The sequence below is a fragment of the Cebidichthys violaceus genome, unplaced genomic scaffold (assembly GCF_023349555.1).
Source record: "Cebidichthys violaceus isolate CVI_PGR_0920_01 unplaced genomic scaffold, fCebVio1.0.p SCAF_14, whole genome shotgun sequence".
Lineage (NCBI taxonomy): Eukaryota > Metazoa > Chordata > Actinopteri > Perciformes > Stichaeidae > Cebidichthys > Cebidichthys violaceus.
Window position 1 is genome coordinate 11,951,887 of NW_027176307.1, and position 21,369 is coordinate 11,973,255.

Here is a 21,369-nt window from a genome sequence, read left to right on the forward strand (position 1 = left end):
TTGTTTTCAGCTTTTATATACAAATATATATATATATATATATATATATAAAAAATAAAATATTATTTGAGTTCCCTTTGTTTTAATTCACCGCGTACCACACACTGTGATCAGAGAGAGTTTCAAGTACACATTGGATTCATACACGTTCTGTTAAACAGTAGTGACACATCAGAGTTGATGTGGTTGCTGGTAGAAAAAACCACAGGAAGTTCAGATCTGCATTACAAAGGCTCGATAGTCTACAAACAATCACGTTTAACTCTTCAGATCATCTCCACTCGCAGTTTACTGTGTGATGCACCTCTGCAGCCAACAGATGCCACTCTTCTCCACTCCGTTTCACATTCTCCAAGTGGAAACGTTTCATATTAGTTTCCAAAGCCACGTTTTTTTTATTGCTCTGTGTCGGCTGCAGCAAAAATAAGGAGTCGTTTAATCTCATTTTTAATTGCGCTCTTGACAACTCAGTGAGGTGATGTTTGTCTGAAGCATCTCAGCTCTGTTTTTCACCAGATAAACCACAGTTATGTACAAGTCAAATGTGACAACTTAAAGCCTTCTGTCAATGCTAAAATGAAAATATACGACAAACTTTACAGACCAGCGCTCTAACTTTGTTGGACATTTCAAGACAAACTGACCCCAAAATCTCCTCCTGCTCCAGAATGACGCCTCGAGTGATGTCAATGCGATGACGTCGCCACCCAGCTTTTCTTTAAATAGTTTCAGACCCAGATTTAAATTTCCTTCCACACCACTCTGCATGCTACTTCATATACGTGTGTGTGTGTGTGTGTGTGTGTGTGTGTACATACGCAAGCAATCTTATGAGGACATCTACTCATCAAAAGCTCACGTCAAAGGCTTTACGCTCACACCACAGTTGACCCATAAGAGGAGATGGTCTGATTAGATCAGTGGAGGACCTTGCTGCATACATTTGCATATTAATGAGGGGAAAAATAATCAGGCAGGCGACGGGGCAGCTCGAGTGCTTCTTGTGTACAATTGTGAAGATCATCAACAATTTAAATACAAACATGTTCAAAGGCCACCAAATCTCACGTAAACGCTGTGGATTAGCAGCTGGTTGGGTAAAAGTCCTCATTCATGAGACAACGGAGGGAGTCGTGCAGATGTCCCATTAAATTAGCATCAGCATGTCTGTCAGCGTGACCTGTAGCAGAACGAAACGAGGACACAAGCAAGCAGACTTTACCAATGATGGAAGAACTATTCACATCCTTTACTTGAGTAAAAGTACCAAAACATAATACTCCATTACAAGTAAAAGGCCGTCTTTAAAATCCTACTTAAAACTACATTTCTGCTGATAGTACTTTTATTTAAGTATCTAAAAGCACTCGTTATGTGAGTGATATCAGTACAGTTTATAGGATGTTGTGAGATTGTTGATACTGATGCATCGGTGGCATTTTAATGTTGTAGCCAGTTGAGGTGAAGACACTACTTCACAAACAGCTGGTACTTTTGTCCAGTGGTGTCCAACCTAGGGGTCAAGACCCACCGTGAGGTAACATGTGAGGGGTCGAGAGATGTATGTGATGGTATTTAGCGTTTTATTTGTTCCCAATTTCTGTGTTTGCCGTTTTAATCTTTCTGAATTATGTGCTTTACTATTTAATCAGACTAAGTGTCAAATCATGTGATGGATGAATACAATTTCAACAATTCACAAAGAAATATTAAAAATGTAATGAAGCAACTTGGCACTATTTTTTCTTTTTTGTCAAACTAGGGAGTATTATAGTTTTAAAAACAATACATCCCATCCTTTTGTAAAATAAACTGCTGTATATTTAGCTCTTAGTTCTAACAGGCGACCCCTCCCCAAGTTCTCCCCTCAATGTTGTCTCACAGGCCCGAGGTACGTGGTGGAGAGAATGATGTAGGAAATAGGAGAAAACAAAGTCCTGATACACAACATTTGACAACTTTTAGACCTCTGAAATGTGATACTAAAGAAACTAAACTCTGCTTTCATGTGAGAGGTCACAAGCCATAAAGGTTCAGACCCACTGGTTTAATCTATAACAATTCATTGTATTCTATAAGATTATCACATGTTTTATTGATGTGACATCTTAATCTGCAAAGCAAGTAGCGACTATAGCTGTCAGATAAACGTGGTAAAGTAAAAAGCATCATATTTACTGCTGAAATGTAGTGGAGTGAAAGTATTAAATTGCATAAAATAGAAATACTAACATGGACCTCAACACTGTATTTAGGTATTGGTAGTTGCTTACCCTAGTGAATGTACTTTGTTACTTTCCACCACTGACTTAGCGACAGAAAAGACTTTTACTTCCTCTACGGATATGTGTGTTTGTGTATTTGGTGTTTTTCAGAAGATACTTGAAAAGGTGTAATGATCACTGAAGCCACAACATGGTGAGTCAGTGACCTTCTTAAGCTGAAAGAGCTCCAACGTTGGTGAGCACAAGGAAACGTTAAAGCCCGTTCCTGTGGCTTTACAACAATCAAATAATGTTGAATGAAAACACAGTCCGCTGCGATACACAGTCGTGTCGGGAATGCTGTGTGGCGGTACGGGAGAGACAAGACGAGAGAACGGAGAAACATAAAAGCAAGCGAGAGTCAGCTGCAGCAGGAAGGCGAGAGAGAGAAAAGTGAATGTGAACAGTAGAGTCATTGTGGTGATGATCCAGTCGGGGGCGACGGACACAATGGGATGTCAGCAGGAGCACACACACACACACACACACACACACACACACACACACATATGTGAACACACACATGTGAACACACACGTGAACACACACAAACACGTTAACACACATACAGTATGTATATAATTAATTGGTGTGTGATGTCAGCTTTTCCTGACAGATGGGATCAACAAATTAACTCCTGAGAGGAGTGTGTGTATGTGTGTGTGTGTGTGTGTGTGTGTGTGTGTGTGTGTGTGTGTGTGTGTGTGTGTGTGTGTGTGTGTGGAGAAGAAAGAGGACAGACAGGGCAGGGAAAGAGTCACAAAGGATATTTTTAGCAACACAAAAGTGTTACAGCATGTGCCAACACCAACAACACCTGTCACTCACACTCACACACAGACACACACTCACACACACACACACACACACACACACACACACACACACACACAACCACACTCTCTTTCTCTCTCCAGGGTCTACTGCAGATACAGAAAATAAAATAAAGGCAATGATAGTCGACAGTCAACAAATAAAAACAAATAATTTACTCCAATTTGTCTCCAGAGCAACCGTTATGTTTCATATCACACCCTGTTGAGTATGTCTTGTGCGCACACACACACACACACACACACACACACACACACACACACACACACACACAATTAGCTCATTACGATGCTCACCGTTGACAGACAAAGGGGATATTAGATTGTGAATTGAACGAACCCATCAGAGGTACATTTCTGAGTCACTGGCGAAAATCTCAAAACCAAAATGTCACTATGCGGCGTGTAACTTTTCTTGTCACGTTGTCATGGTAATAAGCATCAGCACACGACACCGCATGCCTTTGGCTGAACAATCCAATGATGATTGAGTTCAGCGGTCCAGGTTTCTCCGAGTCCCTCGCTGTCAGACACACGATAATGCTGCTTTGCATGACAAAAAGAAGTGAAACCGCCTTCTATGGCTACTATCTTTTGTGTGTCAGAGAAGATTAAAAGGAAATTAAAAGTGGGAATTGAACAGAAATTAAGAGAGAGAGAAAGAGAGTGAGAGAGAAAGAGAGAGAGAGAGAGAGAAAGACAGTGAGAGAGAGAGAGAAAGAGAGTGAGAGAGAGAGAGAGAGAGAGAGAGAGAGAGAGAGAGAGAGAGAGAGGCGACCGAAAACCTTGAGATCAAATCTACCGTATAATTACCTACAGCTTCCTGGGTTGCTAGGAGACCAAACAGAGACGAGAGAGAGGGAAAGAGAAGAAGAGACAGACAGAGACACACACACACACACACACACACACACACACACACACACAGAATGATTTCAGGGTTGCACTGATTGTTTTGTGTGTTTTTGCCTCATGATGACAGATGAGGTGAGGAAGAAGAAAGGAAGTAAAAAAAAAGTGAAAGAATTAAATAAAGTCAGAGAAGAAGGAGGGGGGGGGGGGGGGGGGGGGGGGGTTGGGGGGGTTGAGGGAACAGAAATATATGTCTGGTCTTTAGAGGATTTGGTTGCATGAATAATTACTGAGGCATTGATACTGCCTTCATCTCGCCATCGTCCGGACCAATCGTCTTTATCTTTTCTAGTCCCACGTCTACTTTGTCCTGGCTTTGCTTTCACTTTTATCTCCTCCGTGTCCTGATACGTGTCTTTATTTGGTCTCTTTTCATTTCATGCCTTCTCTCCATCCTTCTTGCTTTCTTTCTTTTCTACTCTCCATGCTTTCCAGTTTCTTTCATTGTCCATCAATATATGTATTTAGAGATATAAATCTGGTAATATTTCAGGAATGAGAAAGTTTGAAAGCATTCATTGCAATACTAATTAATAACAAACAACTGTACTCTATTAGCATTAAGCTACAGAAGGCAACGGCCCTCTTTTATGTTCATCATATGCACTAATAATTTGAATGAGAGTTGAATGCATTGACGCCTTTAATCAGTCATTCAATAACTGAGTTGAGACGCACTGAATGACGGCTTGCTGAATGCGATCTCATTGAAGTGCAACATTAGATTGGTGCACTGTTCCTTTAAATGGAGAGAGGGGATGGGGAGTGGAGAGAGAGAGAGAGAGAGAAAGGAGAGGAGAGAGATGTAGTAGAAAAAGGGGGGGTCTTATGTGCACTTTCTCTTTGTCTTGGAGAGGTGTGTCAGTGAGATTTGTCCAAAAGAAAGAAAAAGAAAGAACGAAAGTGACTTCAGAGGAAATTAAAAAAAAAAAAAAAAAAAGAGCTTCTACTCAGTCGGGGATTTTTTTCCCCAACATTTTTAAGGAGGAACTGTTATGATTTAACATTGCTTGAGAACATTTTGGACATGGAAACAACTGGCAAATATCACGACTTTTGACGCTCAATTTTAAGGAACTTAAAAGGATTCAAATGAGAATAAGTCAGCAGATATTTTCAGCTAGAAAAAGTCTGTGATTGACTTCCGACTGTTTCGTGGGACTTCAAAAGCTGGAACAGCCTGAAGGTTTTTTTAGTTGACTTTGGGAACATATTGCAATCGTGGTTATTCTATGGACATTGCTTTTTACCAATTTATCTTAGATTTACACTACTTGTGGTTATTTATTTGAATGAATAGTGATATAGCTGGTGAATTGTTAACCAACTGTTGAGATGCACTGCTGAATATTTGATCTAATTCTTAAAGGACACAATTAATCAAACATTGATCATCTTCGGCTTCTATACTTCTTAGTCCAGAGGAAGAGTGAAAAATCATTCAAAGCTACAAAATATCCTCAACTAGCTTACCTGCTTATCACCAGCTCTTTTAGTCTTGAGACACAAACCAGAAATAGGAGAAAATAAGACAGAAAGATGGCACAGAAAGAAGGCGGAAAAGAGCAGGGGCGTTTTAAAACCGGGGACCATCTAGGGGCCAAAGCCATAGCTGGGGCCCCTGTAGCAGGTGGAGGAGTGGTGGTGGAGGTCAGGGAGAAGAAGGGACCCCTGAGGGCTGCGATACCCACAATGCCCTTCCCTTTGGCGGTCATCTGTCTGTTCCTTAACACCTTCATACCTGGACTCGGTAAGTTGGGAACCACACTTCCCTCTTCTCTCATTCTGGACTCACTGTTTGTGTTTTGTAGAAGTCCATCTTCACAGGAAACTACGTGGTTAAGAGAGGATTGCGGTTTGGTTAACAACTACTTTCTTAAGTACTAAAGTTTTGTGACAAATAAGACAACATCCACATGTGTCGCTCTTTATATTTCCTGGTTTACAGTAACGTGGATTACATGGATGATGATTTTTTGGGATGTATATGAATTACTTTGCATTACTTTTTTGTAGGTATAGCTACTAGCTGTGCAGGAGAACAACTCAAATCTCTATCTGCCAATGCATGTCACCGCCTTTCCCTCTGTGCAGAGAAAAAGGGATGAGAAAGATGGCGAGAGACACCGTTCACACCTTGTGCTATAATAAACGTGTCAAGGAGTAAATACACATTGTAGGCGGGTGCATCTGAACAGCTGGTAAAGACATCGTCACTGTTGCTCGACTCAACATTTGTGTCAATATCATGGGTAGAAATCGTGATACTGTAGTTTTACGACGTGATCTCAGTAGCTCGTCTTAGAAGATATTTTTTACAGATACATTTAAACTCAACATTTAACTCAGTTTTGCTGAGTCTAACTCGCTTTAAACTTTGAGCAATTCACCTGTTTTTAAAGCCCTAATAATCTCAAGATTTAGGTATTCTAAGGAAGTCCGTCTAGTTCTTTCACTTTGTGTACTTGTGATGCAGATCCAGATCATTTTCTTTTGTTAGGTTGCCTCTTTGCCTCTTAATCCTCCGCTTGGTTGGATGTCTGTGCATGGATTTCTGTGTATAGTAAGATTATGTAACAGCATCTGGTGGCTAAAGACACACAAACAGATGGCACAAAACCTGCGGAGCCATGACTGACTCTCACACACACACACACACACACACACATACACACACTAACACACACCTCCGTACATTCAGACACCCGCATGCAGTCATTCACTAATCTGGATAACTTCAGTAAATCAGTTCAAAAGCAGCACCTAAAATGAGAATGAAAAGAGCTTTACTCTAGGATAGAATATAAATATGTTGAAATTAGAAGTAAAATAACCTCAGATGTGTCCCCTCCTCCTCTCGCCTCTGATCTATTGGTCAAAGCTCTCCAGAGACTTATAATGTGCGCGTTTCTCATCTCTTCCAGCTTCTCTTCCTCTGTTATCTTTCCCTCCTTCAGATAGGCTTCATCTTTTACCCTTATTCATTCATTTTTTTCTGTCACTTTTACACACATTCAGCAGTCTGTTTGCTGCAACATTTCCACAGTTTACACCGAATAACTGACCGCTTGAAAAATTTCACCAACATCTGTGTGAGAAAACAAGCCGGATGATGGGTTTTTCCCTTGTTTTTGGCAGGAACGTTGCTCTGACATGTTGCATATATAAATTGTCCCTAATGTGTTTGAAAAGCATCAAGGTGACACCTCATCTAAGTGTGTGTGCCTGTGTGTGTGTGTGTGTGTGTGTGTGTGTGTGTGTGTGTGTGTGTGTGTGTGTGTACAGTACGAGTGTGTGTGTGTGTGTGTGTGTGTGTGTGTGTGTGTGTGTGTGTGTGTGTGTGTGTAGGTTGGCCTGAATGCCTTGACATTTCGTTGAACAGCTGCGGTTAGTTGCCATGACAACGCTGACTGAAATGAACACAATGCACGCGTAGTGTGTGCGGCGTGTCTGTGTCAATGTCGCTTTTTTCGGTCCAACAGACTGAAGACAGCAGCTTCTTCTATTCAACCTCGTGGCTGTGAAATGCAAGCATTTTGTGCATCACTGTGAAAGAACATGTTTGCTGACAAAACACTTTGCAGCATAAAGGAAGCTTAAAAAACTCTGCTGACCTTTCAAATCTCAAGTCATATTTCCTGAAGATCACATTAATGAGATGCATACTGAACCCGTCCACTATCATACTTCTTTGTAGCTGCGCTGGAGATACTGTTTATAATAGCAAACAAGTCTAGCTAGCCTGGTTTTGTCCGAAGGTAACGAAACATGACTAATAGTACCTCTAGAGTTAAAAAATGAACACGTGAACTAACTGCTTCTTCGTTATTGTCATTCACACTAAGCTAGGCTACGCTAAGTGGCTGCAAGATGTCTTCTCATCCAACATAAAGAAAGTGAATAAAGTTCGCAGAGAACGACTCATTTAGGAGAAATTAAGGTTGACTGTTGGTAGGAGGAAAAGTTCAACATTTACTTTCTTGCTGGGTTGTATAAGAAGATAGGTACCATCCTCGTGTTAGCGCGTTAGCGATATGGAGCTAGAGCGAGGAGCTAACAAATGTTGACTGTTGTTCCTGTTACTGTTGAGACAATGAGGATGAAAAGATCAGTTCCTGGTGTAACTCGAGTACATGATTTCACTGAGACACAGCGGCGGAAGATTTAATCTCACAATATACCTTCTGTTGAGTCCGCTTGTTTTAACTTTACATTAATCCTTCCTGACCTTATGTTGCCAGCGTCATGAAGATTGCCCCTGAAGACTGAGTAAATATCCACTGAGTACCAGAGAAGCTGTTAGTCAGTTTAGCCGTTTAAAGAGCCGTCGGCTTGTAAATAATTACACATACTTACTGTACGTGCAACGGCTCAGCGCTCTAGTTGTGTTACGATCTTTGCCATAAGTGGAATAGACAGTGTGAGGCACAGAGGGTGAATATATGATTCAATCCACAGTGTGAGTGTGTGGGTGGCAGAGGTCACATGTAGGTGTGTGTGTGTGTGTGTGTGTGTGTGTGTGTGTGTGTGTGTCTGTGTGTTTATGAATGATGAAATGTGATGTTGGAGACGCCGCATCAGTTCAGCTCATCAGGGTGGTTTAATGTCTCTGTTAAGCAACATCTCCAACACTATAAACTGATCAAGTCCCTGATATGAATATAGATTAGCGATGTTGACATTCATAGACAATTGTACAGTGATTGAAGGATTTAAAATAAACGTAGAAATGTGTGTATTTTCCGAATACATACACATTTTAAAGTTACTATAAGGATCTTTCGTTTTGTGTTGATTTTGGCAGTCCCTGTGGAAGAAAGTGGTACTGTCCCTCTAGAAAACCATTCACTCATTTCACTGGAGCAGGCATCTGACAGCGCTCTGTGTAATTGCGTCAGGAGTGACCGATCCATGTGACGCTCTGTTTCTATGACATTTTCAGGGGGTCGGCTTGACTCATTGGTATTGATGTACTTTTCGTTTCTGTGCGTTCAGGAGAGAGATTCATCTGGAGCATGTTAGCTTAGCGCATGGACTGGAGGCGAGACTAGCTGTCTGTGTAAAGTGCATAAATAACTTCTTATGTTATTCCTGTTAAATGCAGAAGATGTGTGCACCAGGAGCAGTGCAAGCCTGCAAGGCCATTTTGTTATTGCACATGACGGCCACTGGTCCAGAAGACTTCAGACAACTATAATACAAGGAACAGCTTAATATTAATTGTTCTGGACGCCACAAACCCTCTTGAAATGACTGTAAAACAGAATGTGATCCTTCTGATCCAAGAGTCAAAGTTCACGTGACTTGCTCTACACTGATATTTACAGTCTACCTGTCTTTCTCCTTTAATTTCTCACTTTCTTTCCCTTCTCCCTTTTTCTATCTTCATGTCTTTTACACTCCACCATTAACCTCCCACACTATACCAGTGGGTGCTTTGTAGAGTTCTCTGTGTAATTATAGTCATTAGTCTGGGTAATATCTATGCACACGCACACATACACACACACACACACACACACACACACACACACATCTCCCACATGCAACATACAGGGAATCTAAGAGCTCGCCACACATGATGGATTAAGAGTAGATTTCTCAAACCAAGAAGATAAAAGATTTAATATATTCCTTTGTGTTAAATCTTTTGTTGAGGATTGTTGAGCACACATGCAGTGTGTTTTCTATCCAACTGTACACATTCACACACAGCAAGCTATTCCCTTGCTTTGTTCACATCAATTAATGATGCAGTTTGAAAGGCGCTGTATGAGGTCAGCAGCTACAAAGTGTGGAACAGACAGATAATTTTCTTTTAACTGCATTGATTTTGCCTGTGGGGTAGAATTATTCTTTCATTAACGGAACGTTTCTTTTTAAATGACAGCTGCAGTGTTTGAATCCACGAATAACGTTTGTTTCATTAACTTCTGCTCGTGAAACAAAGAGACGTTGGTGGGATGATGAGAAAGCAAAGAAATGATGGGATGCAATAACTGGAACAACGGCAGACGAGCTTTGCTCTGCTGAAGAGCCACTGATCAGGCACCTATCAGGGGGAAACTTTCCTGGACATTAGACCTTAACAATTGTAGGAGACAGTATAGAGCAATGCACTGTTATTGTGAATCACATCTGTGCAACTTGTATCCCACTAAAAGGGGAGAATATGTCAAGTGTTTACTAGCATTGATTAGTTCTTTGGTATGTGATCACTTTAAAAAGGTTATTGCAATTCAATATGAAAAAAAAAACTTCCCTTTTAAGTAAATAACTGTATTTTACCCCCAAAAATGGATATAGTCTAACGTTTCTCAGGGAAACAGGAAAATACTGCTTACATTTTTAGGCATCCAATAATAACCGTAACCTATTTTAGAGCACAACTATTGTAAAATGACAGCTTAAAATAAACCGTAACTTAACTCATCCGTCTAGTCCGTCAAACCCAAAGACGCTCGCAGGTCATTTTTAGCAAGTCCTCATCTCTGATACCCGTTGGTTGGACTGGACTGTCAAACAAAACAAGCAATTCAAAAATGTCACTTTGGGCTCTACGGAATTGCTTTTTACTATTGACTGACACTTTATATATATATATTAATGAAAATAATTGTTTGCCCTTATGGACGTACTCGAACACTAATGATAGAAACCTGCTGAAAGCAACACACACAGGACTGCTATCTAAAATAGACATACCAGACCGTATAAATCCTGTCAAAGATGGAAGTGATGTGTTGCCATTCAGCCACAAGGCTGGCTGTCAATCATGGCTCATGTGTGGAGGTGGGCAGCTTCGGCAGGAGCCAGAGCATCTGCTGGTGGGCGTGGCCTCTGCGACCTGAGAATGTTTCTGTCTGATCAGACCATATCGGCTCTCAATTAAGCCCACTGTTGCTCTTTCCGTGAGATGCATTTGAAGTGAGCATCGGTTAAAAGCTTGAAAGGGAAAAGTAAATATCTTCATCTCTCCTTTTCCACATAAACAGTTTGTTTTTCTTTTGCTGGGCTGCTCACTATTCTGGGATTGTGCTTGTACCAGAGTTTGACCATTCCAAATAAGGCAGTGTGGGGCATGTGAAAGTAAATATTATGGCGTGCATTTAGATTTGTCAGAGATTATGGGACACATTGGTACGTCTGTGTTTCTATAGAAAGATGCATCATGACAGAGCCCTCAGTTACTATTTGGCCTGATTACTTAGCTAATCAGAAAGAGACAGAGAGGAAAAGCAGAGAAACAGACTCAGAGAAAAAGTGATAAGAAACTTCTACATGAGTCAACTTTGGCCTTTCCTCGATCTCCAGAAACGAGATTCAGCTGGCAGCCCGGCCGTTCTTTATCCCTCCCTCCCCCCCAACCTGTTCGACTTGCTTGCACTGTTACTTGAATTCCTCCAATGTGACAAGCAATGGAGCTAGCAGAAAGAGAAGGGCCAAGGCCATGATGCACACACTACGCCCACAAGGCATTTCCTGTGTCGCATTCACTATTCACAGTGTCCAGTTCAGTATTTGCAAAAGAGTACAAAAAAGCCTGCAGAGAGAAGGTCTGAACATCAGCTGATTCCTCTTTTTTTAATAAATGAAAACATACTAATTTATTAAGTAATGGCTATAATATTTCTGAGTGGAAACAGCAGTCTAATGTCTTATTTCATTCAACTAATCTTAACCAGCCGGTTTACTGACACTTTTATCAACAACAACTGCACTAATGAAGAATCCCATCACGGCTGGTTATCCAGACTGAATTCTGTGAACTTGCATGACTCTCAATTTAGAGTTAGAATTGAAACACACCCCATGGACGTGAAGAAAAACTGAATAAATGTTAGAGAACACTGTTGGGATATGCGGGGAATAAAACTGCTGCAGCTTTTAAATGTTTTGGGAGTTTTGATGATAAATGGGATGAAATATATATTCCACTGGAGATGTAGGGGAGATCCATCAATTCTGAATAGTGATTTGCTGTAAATAATGACTATGCAGTTTGTACTCTGTAAAGAAATTCATATTGTAAGAGGTATTGTATGTTTTTCTGCAATCATCGATAGACTGGACACTGATGAAAAAACTATTGGATGGCAAATTGTTCTCAGGAAGTGCCTTCAGGGCAGGAGGTAGAAACAGTTGAAACTTTGTCATGTCATGTTCATAGACTATGAGAAGTGGACGTAGTCATTGTGACGTCATCTATTGGTTTGTGGACTGCCGTTTTGAAGCCTTGAGTTTGGCATTTTCTTCTGTGCCATCTTATCTTTCCTGGAACCAGAAGTGAAACGACAGGGCGGCGCTAAGTTCAACCGAATGCTGAATAAGACATTCGTAGGTGAAGAAAGCTGTTACAATTAATATTCAGGAACTGAGAACACACTGTGAAAGAGTTAAAATTAGAAGACGAAAACACGGACAACTCCCAGACCGGAGAACGCTGTAGTAGCGATCTGTCAATCACAAGGTAGCCCCGCCCTAAAGTCTGTTTTACTCTAAATGGACCATAATTTACTAAATGAACATCATGCTGCATTGAAGAAGACTCGAAGCAATTGAGACCATGAACTCATGTTCACAATGTTTACTGAGCTCATAAATCAATAGAGAAATAGAGTCATTTTCTAATATACTTCTATACAATCTGACTTATTTTCTAGAACCAGAGGAGTCAAGTTTAAGTCCCTTCAGCATTCACTTCACTGTTCAGATGTTGCTGTCTGGTCATGTCCCATTCACAAAAATGAATGGATGGATGTCAAGTAGGCTGTGACAAACATTGCTAGAGCCACGGTGAAATAAAGAAAACACTGCAGGTTGGTGCAGTGATAGCTTAGTAGGCAAATCTGAACATGTAATTGATGGTTGTCATGGAAACATCCTGTAATGGAATAATCTGATTTGTGTGCACCGACGCACACACGCACACACACACACACAGTGCTGTACAGTGAGCGGTGCCTGTGAAGGTCTCCAGATAACAAGATAAGGAGCGATATTAGATTTCATTCAGGCAGACAAGGACTGTCCACAGAGGTAGTCCTGTTTTAAGCCCAGTGGATGTGAGCGACGATGTGGCCGTGTTTTTCTGTGCTCTTTACTCCGGGCACAGATCCACTGCTGTCGTGGCCAGATACTCACAAACGGCGGCCACTTGACATTTACACAGGGACTGGGTTCTGTTGTGGAGCCAGACTTTTCATAAGGTTGATTTGTTTGATTTTTAATGAAACATCTTCACAACTTATCAAATGGAATTGGTACAGATATCCATGGTGTCAAGATGACTTTGGTCACCAAATACTTTGGTTTATTACATTCCCATCAGGAAATTTCCCTTTGAAGGATACCGGACAGAGGCTTGTACGTGCATGCCTCAGCTGAAAACACGACACAAGTAAATTCCAGTGTAGTCTTAGCTAAACGCTAACTTCAGAATATGTTTAGCAGGTTATGTTAACCAGGTTCACCATCTTAGATTGGTGTGTTAGCATTAGCTAATTAGCACAGAACACGATGACTGATGGGAATGTCATAAACCAAAGTATTTGGTGACCAAAGTCATCTTGACACCATGGATATCTGTACCAATTCCATTTGATAAGTTGTCAAGATGTTTCATTAAAAATCAAACAAATCAACCTTATGAAAATCTGGCTCCACAATAGAACCCAGGTTCTATGGTTAATTAACCAGAGTTGAAAACTCATCACCGATTGTTGGTAACAGGACGTTTTTCTTCTTCTTTTCGTCCCACAGGTACCTTCATCTCGGCGTTCGCGGTGCTGTGTGGAGCTCGCAACGAGCTGATCTCGGAGCGAGGTGTTTGTTGTGTGTTCTGGCTCAACGTGGCGGCAGCCCTCATCCAGATACTGACAGCTGTTGTCATGGTTGGATGGATCATGAGCATCTTCTGGGGAATGGACATGGTCATCCTGGCAAGTCAGTGCCCCGTCTAGCTGTGTTCATCTCTCTGTCTTCTCTTCACCTCTCTTTGTTTTTATTTTAGTCTTGTCTCCGTTGCTTTTGTTTGTCGCTTGACTTGCAGAAGGGGGAATTCAAACAACTATAAAAATGTAACCACATGAAAATCATATCACAGTACTGGAAGTCTATAGTCTTCCAGCGTCAGGGTTAATATTGGCGTCACACACAATGTTATGGTTATCACAGCCTGTAGAGTGGTGGGAAATTGGCAACCACTTTTATGAACTAATGCAGAAGTTTTCTTTCCAAGTTGTTTGTCGTAAACCCTTTGAAGGACAAGTCTAGCGATATTCTATACTTTTCCAGTTTTCAACAAACTGATTAGCAACGAACTAATCCTTCTAAAGCTTAGTTCGTACTCTCTGTAGAAAATGACGTAATCACGGCGTGAGCAAAGGGTCCGCAAGTGGTCGCAGCGTTTGGACGTGCACCTCTGAATTGTTGGCCGATTTGTTTTTAGATGCTTAAGAAATGCTTAAAAGTTTTTATTTTAGTATATATTTTTGCCAGCAAAATCATCCAACCTTCGTTTCTTTATAATGCATGTAATACATGACTTGTTTCTTTGCAGCGTCTGTACAAAGGCATGAAACAACATTGTTGAGGTTGGTTTACGGCTTTTTGCTGGTTACACTCGTCTTTTTCTTTCTTCTTTTCTTTTTTGATTCTTCACAGTTCATTTTGTTTGTATGCCCACTAATGCAACAAACAGCGCACTGTGCATGTTCGCAGCTCGGACCTCCATCTGCGGAGGCTATAAACAAAGCATAACAAGTTTGGTCTGTGAGGCTAAAGTCTGATATAACGTATTCATTGGTGTCATAGAGCTCTATTTTTATACAAAAAAAAAGACACCAATGATGCTCAACTTTGCACTGGTACATTTTGACTCACACACACCGTCATGCCACCGTAAATACTCACTATACACCAAATGTGTATTAATCTGCGCCTGAAAATTGGCCCAAATAAATGCACTACTTACTGCTGTGAGTAACATTGACTGGAAATTACATGGCCCAGCAGTTTAAGGGAACTATTAGCCTTTTTAAAAAATGAAACGAAATATTTGTGACCCGCATTTAAAGCCACTCCAGTAGGAACCAACGGGCTGGGACAGGTTGGGGGGACAGGTTGGGGAAGTCGGAAAGCACTGAGAGGCGACGGGTCGGGTTTTGCTCGATCGGAGCTAATAAGACGTCAACATAGTGTTGCACCCGGATGTTGCCACAAAAATAGAATTTGAAGATGTTGAATAATGCCAGCAAATCGTAGCAGCTCTGTGCATACTAACATATTTTTCTTTCAGAACCATCAGATATAAGAAAGATGGATAGAAAGAAAGCGGTTGATGCAGAGAACAAAGATGGGAGGCTGGGTTATTTTAACCACCTTCTCTGTCAGAAAGTAGTGTGTTCTCCTCCGGCATGGATGCATGAACAAGTGCCTGTGCGCGCACACACACACACACACACACACACACACACACGCAAAAAGTCACAATTCTCTCTCTGCACCGAGGCAGCCTTTGAATTACCACAGCGCCCTCTCCTTTGTGTGTATGAGTGTGCATTTGTGAGGTAATTGCTGCCTGCGTGTGCAACCCAGTGAGTGTTGGTATGTACATGCCAGCAAGAATCTGTGTGATTGTGTGTGTGAGGTACAGTAATTGTGTCTATGTGTGTATATATATGTGCGTGTGTGTGTGTGTAGGAGTGAGCGCCCCCCCCGGTGAGTTTTTGTTCACTGCTCCCCGCTGTTTTCCAGGCCTCTGGGCACACGTCGTATTCAATTGTTGCTGCTCGAAATTGAAACTCCTGTTTGCACTCATGGCGTATTGAATATTTCTATTGAATTAAAAAACATCTTCATGTGAGCACTAAAGGCCAAGGCGAAATCGTGCATGCTGTTTGCTTCTATAAGATCAATTATTGTTCAACTATTCATCACCACAATAGCTATTCCCTCCTCCTTCCTCCTTGAATCACTGATCATGTGGCGTATCTATTTATTTCTCCTTCTGTCTTCGATGAGACGATGTTGCATAATGATCAATGGACTCTTTCTTTCCAAACATCCCCTCTTCTCTACTATGTTCTGTACCTCGCTCCGTCTCTCCTCTTCCTCCTATCTGTCTAATGATCATAGTATTATCTTCCTCCCACTGATCGCCCTTCCTTCAGGCGATCAGTGGGAGGAAGATCTGCCTCTTTCCCTATCTAATGATTGTTCCTATTTGATCTTGCTCCCTCTCTTTCACATTATTCCTCCCACTCTCTGCCCCCCCTTACCCAGTCTTCCTCTCCGCCTCAGTCTTTTTCTTCGTTTTCTTTCCCGTTCTTGTCTCCATGTTCGATCCAACCAACCAGGGTTATGTTACTGTGTGTGTATTCATTTGATCATGTAATGTGTCTGACTCAAAGGTCAGATCATGTTGAGAGACTTTTTTTTTTTCTTTCCTTTCCCTTGAAAGTTACCGAAATGCTCTGTGGGAATTTCTCTTTTTGTGGATAAAAGCCGGTTTTGTCTCTTCAATCTCTGTCTGATAATATTTCAAAAGTAACTGTCTCTCTTTCTCTCCTCCGCTTCATGAACTCAAGTCTCTGATGGTAGGTGTTTCTCTTTTTTCCCCCTCACTAACAGTCCCACAGAGAGTTGATAACATTGTGGAGTCATGTGTAGAAGCACGTAAAATAAATAATGAATAGTCAGCTAAATTTAACATTGATTCTGAATAAGCCAAAACAAATAACCACATTTCCCAGACTTAGAAAAACATATAAAAAACTCAGTAACTCAAGCGTTTAAGTTCCTTCATGACCTGCAAATAAAGTATACAAAATAAAGTCAATCAATCCAAACTCAAGGTCTCGTTACAAGCATTAGAGCTGGTATCAGTCACAGTCTTGATCAGCAGTGATGATCTGATGAAGAAGACCATGTAAGGGGGTTGAAAGCTCCAGGACAACTGAGCAGCTTCCATCCGCTGATAAAGCAGAAGAGACAAAACTCAGACAATTAAATAAAAATGATTGACAATAAATAAAATGAGCTATGGACGCCACGGTCCAAATAATAAGCTATCTCTGCAATGAAAATGTGCTGTGTGAAGCTGTTACACTTCTGTTTTTAGAAACGTTGGCTCATTGATAAGAGAAGCTTCTTATTCCACACTGGTGGAATTTAAAGTTTCAAACCCATTTAAAACCATAATACCAGACAGACTGGTATTGTTTCCCACTTTTGGGGAAGCTGGGGTAATGGCTTGCCAGCCAATGGGCTACTTGATAAAGCATCGGCGCCTAATGCTCCAGCCGAGCTCCTTTTTGGTTGTTGCTGTCATTTCTCTCAATTAAATGAAATGGAGAAAAGCAATTATGCGCAACAGTTCAAAATAAATACTTAGAAATTACATGGAGCGCTTTAAAACCCTCTTAACTGGGGCTATAAAAGCCAGATTATAGATTTTACAATTATTTCTACAAGCATTCAAAAGTCTTTCTCTCTCCTTTCTTCCTCAGGCTACAGAGACCAGAGTCTTCCTCAGGATGTCTGAGAAAGGTCGCTCTGGTGTTCGCTGATGGATCACGTGGACAGTTTGACCTCTTTATGCCGGATGGCAATACCTTTATCTTTGTGATGACCAGTGTGCTGTCCTTCAAATGCTGGACCACAGAGAGGAGCGGAGACATTCAAAATAAATTAGCCAACATGGGGAAAGAAAGAAGGAAAGAATCAGTTGACTGCTTCTGATTGAACGCTCCTGATTGGTTGAGACCATATTTACATTTAATTTAAAAGGAACGGGACGAGGAAAAAGGGGACTGAAAACTGTACAGTCACGAGAAAAACAACGTGTTTGCATTTTGATATTTTTTTATTTGATAACAACTATAAATCTGTAAAAGACAAACAACTTGTAGACCGGATACATGTTTCCTACATGACAGGGTGGACGAAATAAAGAAGGAAGGACTGTGTTAGAAAACTAAGATATTGATTTGCATTTTGACGGATGAAAAAATTAAGTTATTTGGCTCATATGGATCATAACAATATAACGGTATTTACAGAGCCAGCATAACCAGAGTTTCCACCGACCCTAAATTGGCTGCCCTGTGCAGCAGTCACTCCGCTGAAAGCAGATTATTTTGGTGGCGTTTCCATTGTGATATTGACCCTTATATCTCTCTGAAAACGTACAACATAAAACACGTTCCGTCTTCTCCAGCTTCAGTGTAACTGCTTATGGCCAGTACAAAATCATGGCGACTGGCCACTAAATCTGACAATCACTGAGCACAGAATCGACTATTCTTCAAGAACGGGGAGCAAACATGTCTTCCACTGGAGCATGAGATCAAACTATGAACGGCCCAGAAACGCAATTTTCAGCAGAGTGAGTTTGAACGATAACATGATTATAATGGGGGGGGGGGGGGGGGTAGTTTGTGATCAATCGATCAGCCTGTAGTTATTTTGTAGGTGCAATATTTTCCTTTTAAGGCACTGTTTTACTGTGATAGCAAACACATCTTTAACACGCTGTGTCTCACTGCTGGCCACAAGATGCGTGTCATCCTAAAATTACAGGGCTGTGTGAAAAAATGATTCACGCCTCCTGGCAATTATTGGATTGGAATTTTCATACCTCTTCAGTGTGTAAATCAGTGTCAGAGGGATATTACACGCTATTAGAGCACGGTATCTCATTAACAATATGCCACACTGGGGAACCAATGTCACCGCCCTGCCTGTCACATTATGACAAAGATACAGTTGGTGTTTTTAGTGCCCATTTTAAAACTCACTAAACTCCAACCTCTGAGACTCTTTCGTGGTATTTGACGTTCTGTACTTGGCCGCAGATAATGTAGATGGAAGAATGTAACTAGTGACTTGTGTGCTCGTAATTTATCGCTGGTGTAACGTAAATACTGGGCCACTCGCTAATGTATTCTACCTGCTCACTAATAGCGCACCGATCTGGAAAGTCAATATGTTTAGGTTGCATTCGTCATCTTTGGTGGTTAATGCCGTTGCATAGCTTGAAAAGCTGTTGCACGTCGATGCCAAACTGTGTGCGCACACTTACATACGTCATAATTGTTTACAAACTTTAAGGGTCTATAAGGATCATAAATCCATAGGTTGAAAATTCACATAAAGAGATTAATTATAAAACAAGAATAAATAGGTTGTTCAATCACTGTTCTGTGTGTAAATGATGTATATATTAATTGTATTATTATAATTATATTAATGTGTGGGTGAGTGATAGTGTGCTATATTGGAAATGGAGATTGGAGAATAAATGGTATGGCCTCAGTTTAACCATGTAAAAAGGTGCATAGGTCACATAAGTAAAGATGGACAATTCCTTCATGTTCAAGACTCAATCAAAAAGTTGTAATATTTAACAAAACTTGCCTTGGAACTATTGATCCAAACAAAGCCTTTCCCATGATGCCACATCGGCTTTCTCATGCATTGTTTTGCTGGCTCACTTCCCTGAAAGCTTATCCAAGAGTTTCAAAAGTCAAAGAGCCTCAGACAAAAAGAATTAAACCAGCTTAGCCTCATCCGCAACAGTAATGGAAAGTGGATCGAAATCACCGCGAGTGTGTTTACAGGAAGCTCAGTTACTGCTGAATAAACTGAATGGACTCCAACTGGATACACTGACAAAAATGCTAACAGTCCTCATTAAAAAAACAGAAAGGCAGATTATTACGTCTCTTGTAATAATGGGACAGATTCAGCAAATGTCATGCAGCATTTCTGGGAGAAAGTGGAGATACATTTAGTCTATGATGACTTCCCATTTCGGTTGTGCCTCTACAGACACCAAACGTTATGTGCATAATTCACAATTTTACCCCCTTCTTAATTATTTTTTTCTACTCTTTGATTTAGATTGTTTTTTATATTATTCCTGTTGGTTTTAATTATCTTCATTATCTTAGCCAAATGCCTTTTTAAGAGTACTTCTGTAGTTTGGATGACGACGCCAATGTTTTTCTGTGTATATGTTGTACAGTGTTTGTATGTGACACAGATGATGATGACGATGTCTGTGATGGTGATGATATTTTATGCCTTACACATGACCAATGTTTTCCCAGAGGTGTTTCTGTAGCAGTGATGCTGGAGTTTATTTGCTTTGTGTGGGTTTGGGCGCAATTTAAAGATCTGAAATAATTGTTATTTGGACACTTGATTATAATGATGGTGGTGTTGTGTTAGTTTTTGGATAGTAGATGAACATACTGCCATGTACAGATTTCTGCATGCATATCTTTGTTGTCAAGTCACTGTAGACTAACACACACACACACACACACACACACACACACACGCACACAAACTATTTTAAGATTGTAGCTTAATTCTGTGACTTTGCTAAATTGGCTGACTAAGAATAAACATATATTTCTGAATATGGCTAATGCATTTGATACAGACCATGAAGAAAACTGTTGATACTGTGGTAGGAATGACATTCATCATGTTTCATGTTGCTCAACAATTTGCTCTAAATTCACTTTTTTCAACAATAGCATAAAACTTCACAAAAGGAGCAAACTTGGACATGTAAAAACAATATAAACTCCACAGATGCTGCAGCCACAAACTACAGGTTTTTTTCCCCCACACCGCCAGGTTAAACTTTACTGCTTGTTCATTCTCAATGAATAATACAACCAGTCCACTAGGTCCCTCTATCCCACTACAACCAGTCCACTCGGTCCCTCTATCCCACTACAACCAGTCCACTCGGTCCCTCTATCCCACTACAACCAGTCCACTCGGTCCCTCTATCCCACTACAACCAGTCCACTAGGTCCCTCTATCCCACTACAACCAGTCCACTCGGTCCCTCTATCCCACTACAACCAGTCCACTCGGTCCCTCTATCCCACTACAACTAGTCCACTCGGTCCCTCTATCCCACTACAACTAGTCCACTCGGTCCCTCTGTCCCACTACAACCAGTCCACTAGGTCCCTCTATCCCACTACAACCAGTCCACTCTGTCCCTCTATCCCACTACAACCAGTCCATTCGGTCCCTCTAGCCCACTACAACCAGTCCACTCGGCCCCTCTATCCCACTACAACCAGTCCACTCGGTCCCTCTATCCCACTACAACCAGTCCACTCGGTCCCTCTATCCCACTACAACCAGTCTACTCGGTCCCTCTGTCCCAGTACACTCTGCCTCGCATCAGGAATTTACAGTCTCAAACAGCAGAAAGTCCTCACACACCTCAATGAAGGTAAACATTCTACTGTGAACATAGAAATCAGGGCATGTTAGCATTTAGCATGTTAGCTAGGAGTAGCATGCCCCGAGCGTGCCTTTACCAT

General features: G+C 41.1%; 1 protein-coding gene across 2 annotated transcripts; it reads left to right on the plus strand.

The window, feature by feature from the left end:
* Positions 1-4,671: 4,671 nt before the first annotated feature.
* Positions 4,672-18,425, plus strand: stum (stum, mechanosensory transduction mediator homolog). 2 transcript variants are annotated; one of them, XR_011102785.1, is made up of 4 exons: positions 4,672-5,759; positions 13,772-13,954; positions 14,571-16,608; positions 17,521-18,425. XR_011102785.1 is itself a non-coding variant. In XM_068708890.1 (3 exons), exons 1-3 carry the CDS (start codon positions 5,549-5,551, stop codon positions 17,553-17,555), a joined length of 429 nt encoding a protein of 142 aa, XP_068564991.1. In that variant the 5' UTR covers positions 4,672-5,548; the 3' UTR covers positions 17,556-18,425. The 2 variants fall into 2 exon arrangements, 1 of the variants encoding a protein (XP_068564991.1); XM_068708890.1 differs by lacking the exon at positions 14,571-16,608.
* The last annotated feature ends 2,944 nt before the right edge of the window (positions 18,426-21,369 follow it).

Coding starts and splice junctions, on each gene's coding strand:
- stum (XM_068708890.1), top strand. CDS start 5,549: ATGGCACAGAAAGAAGGCGGAAAAGAGCAGGGGCGTTTTAAAACCGGG. Junction 5,760..13,771: donor CACCTTCATACCTGGACTCG/GTAAGTTGGGAA, acceptor TTCGTCCCACAG/GTACCTTCATCTCGGCGTTC. Junction 13,955..17,520: donor GGACATGGTCATCCTGGCAA/GTCAGTGCCCCG, acceptor TTTCTTCCTCAG/GCTACAGAGACCAGAGTCTT.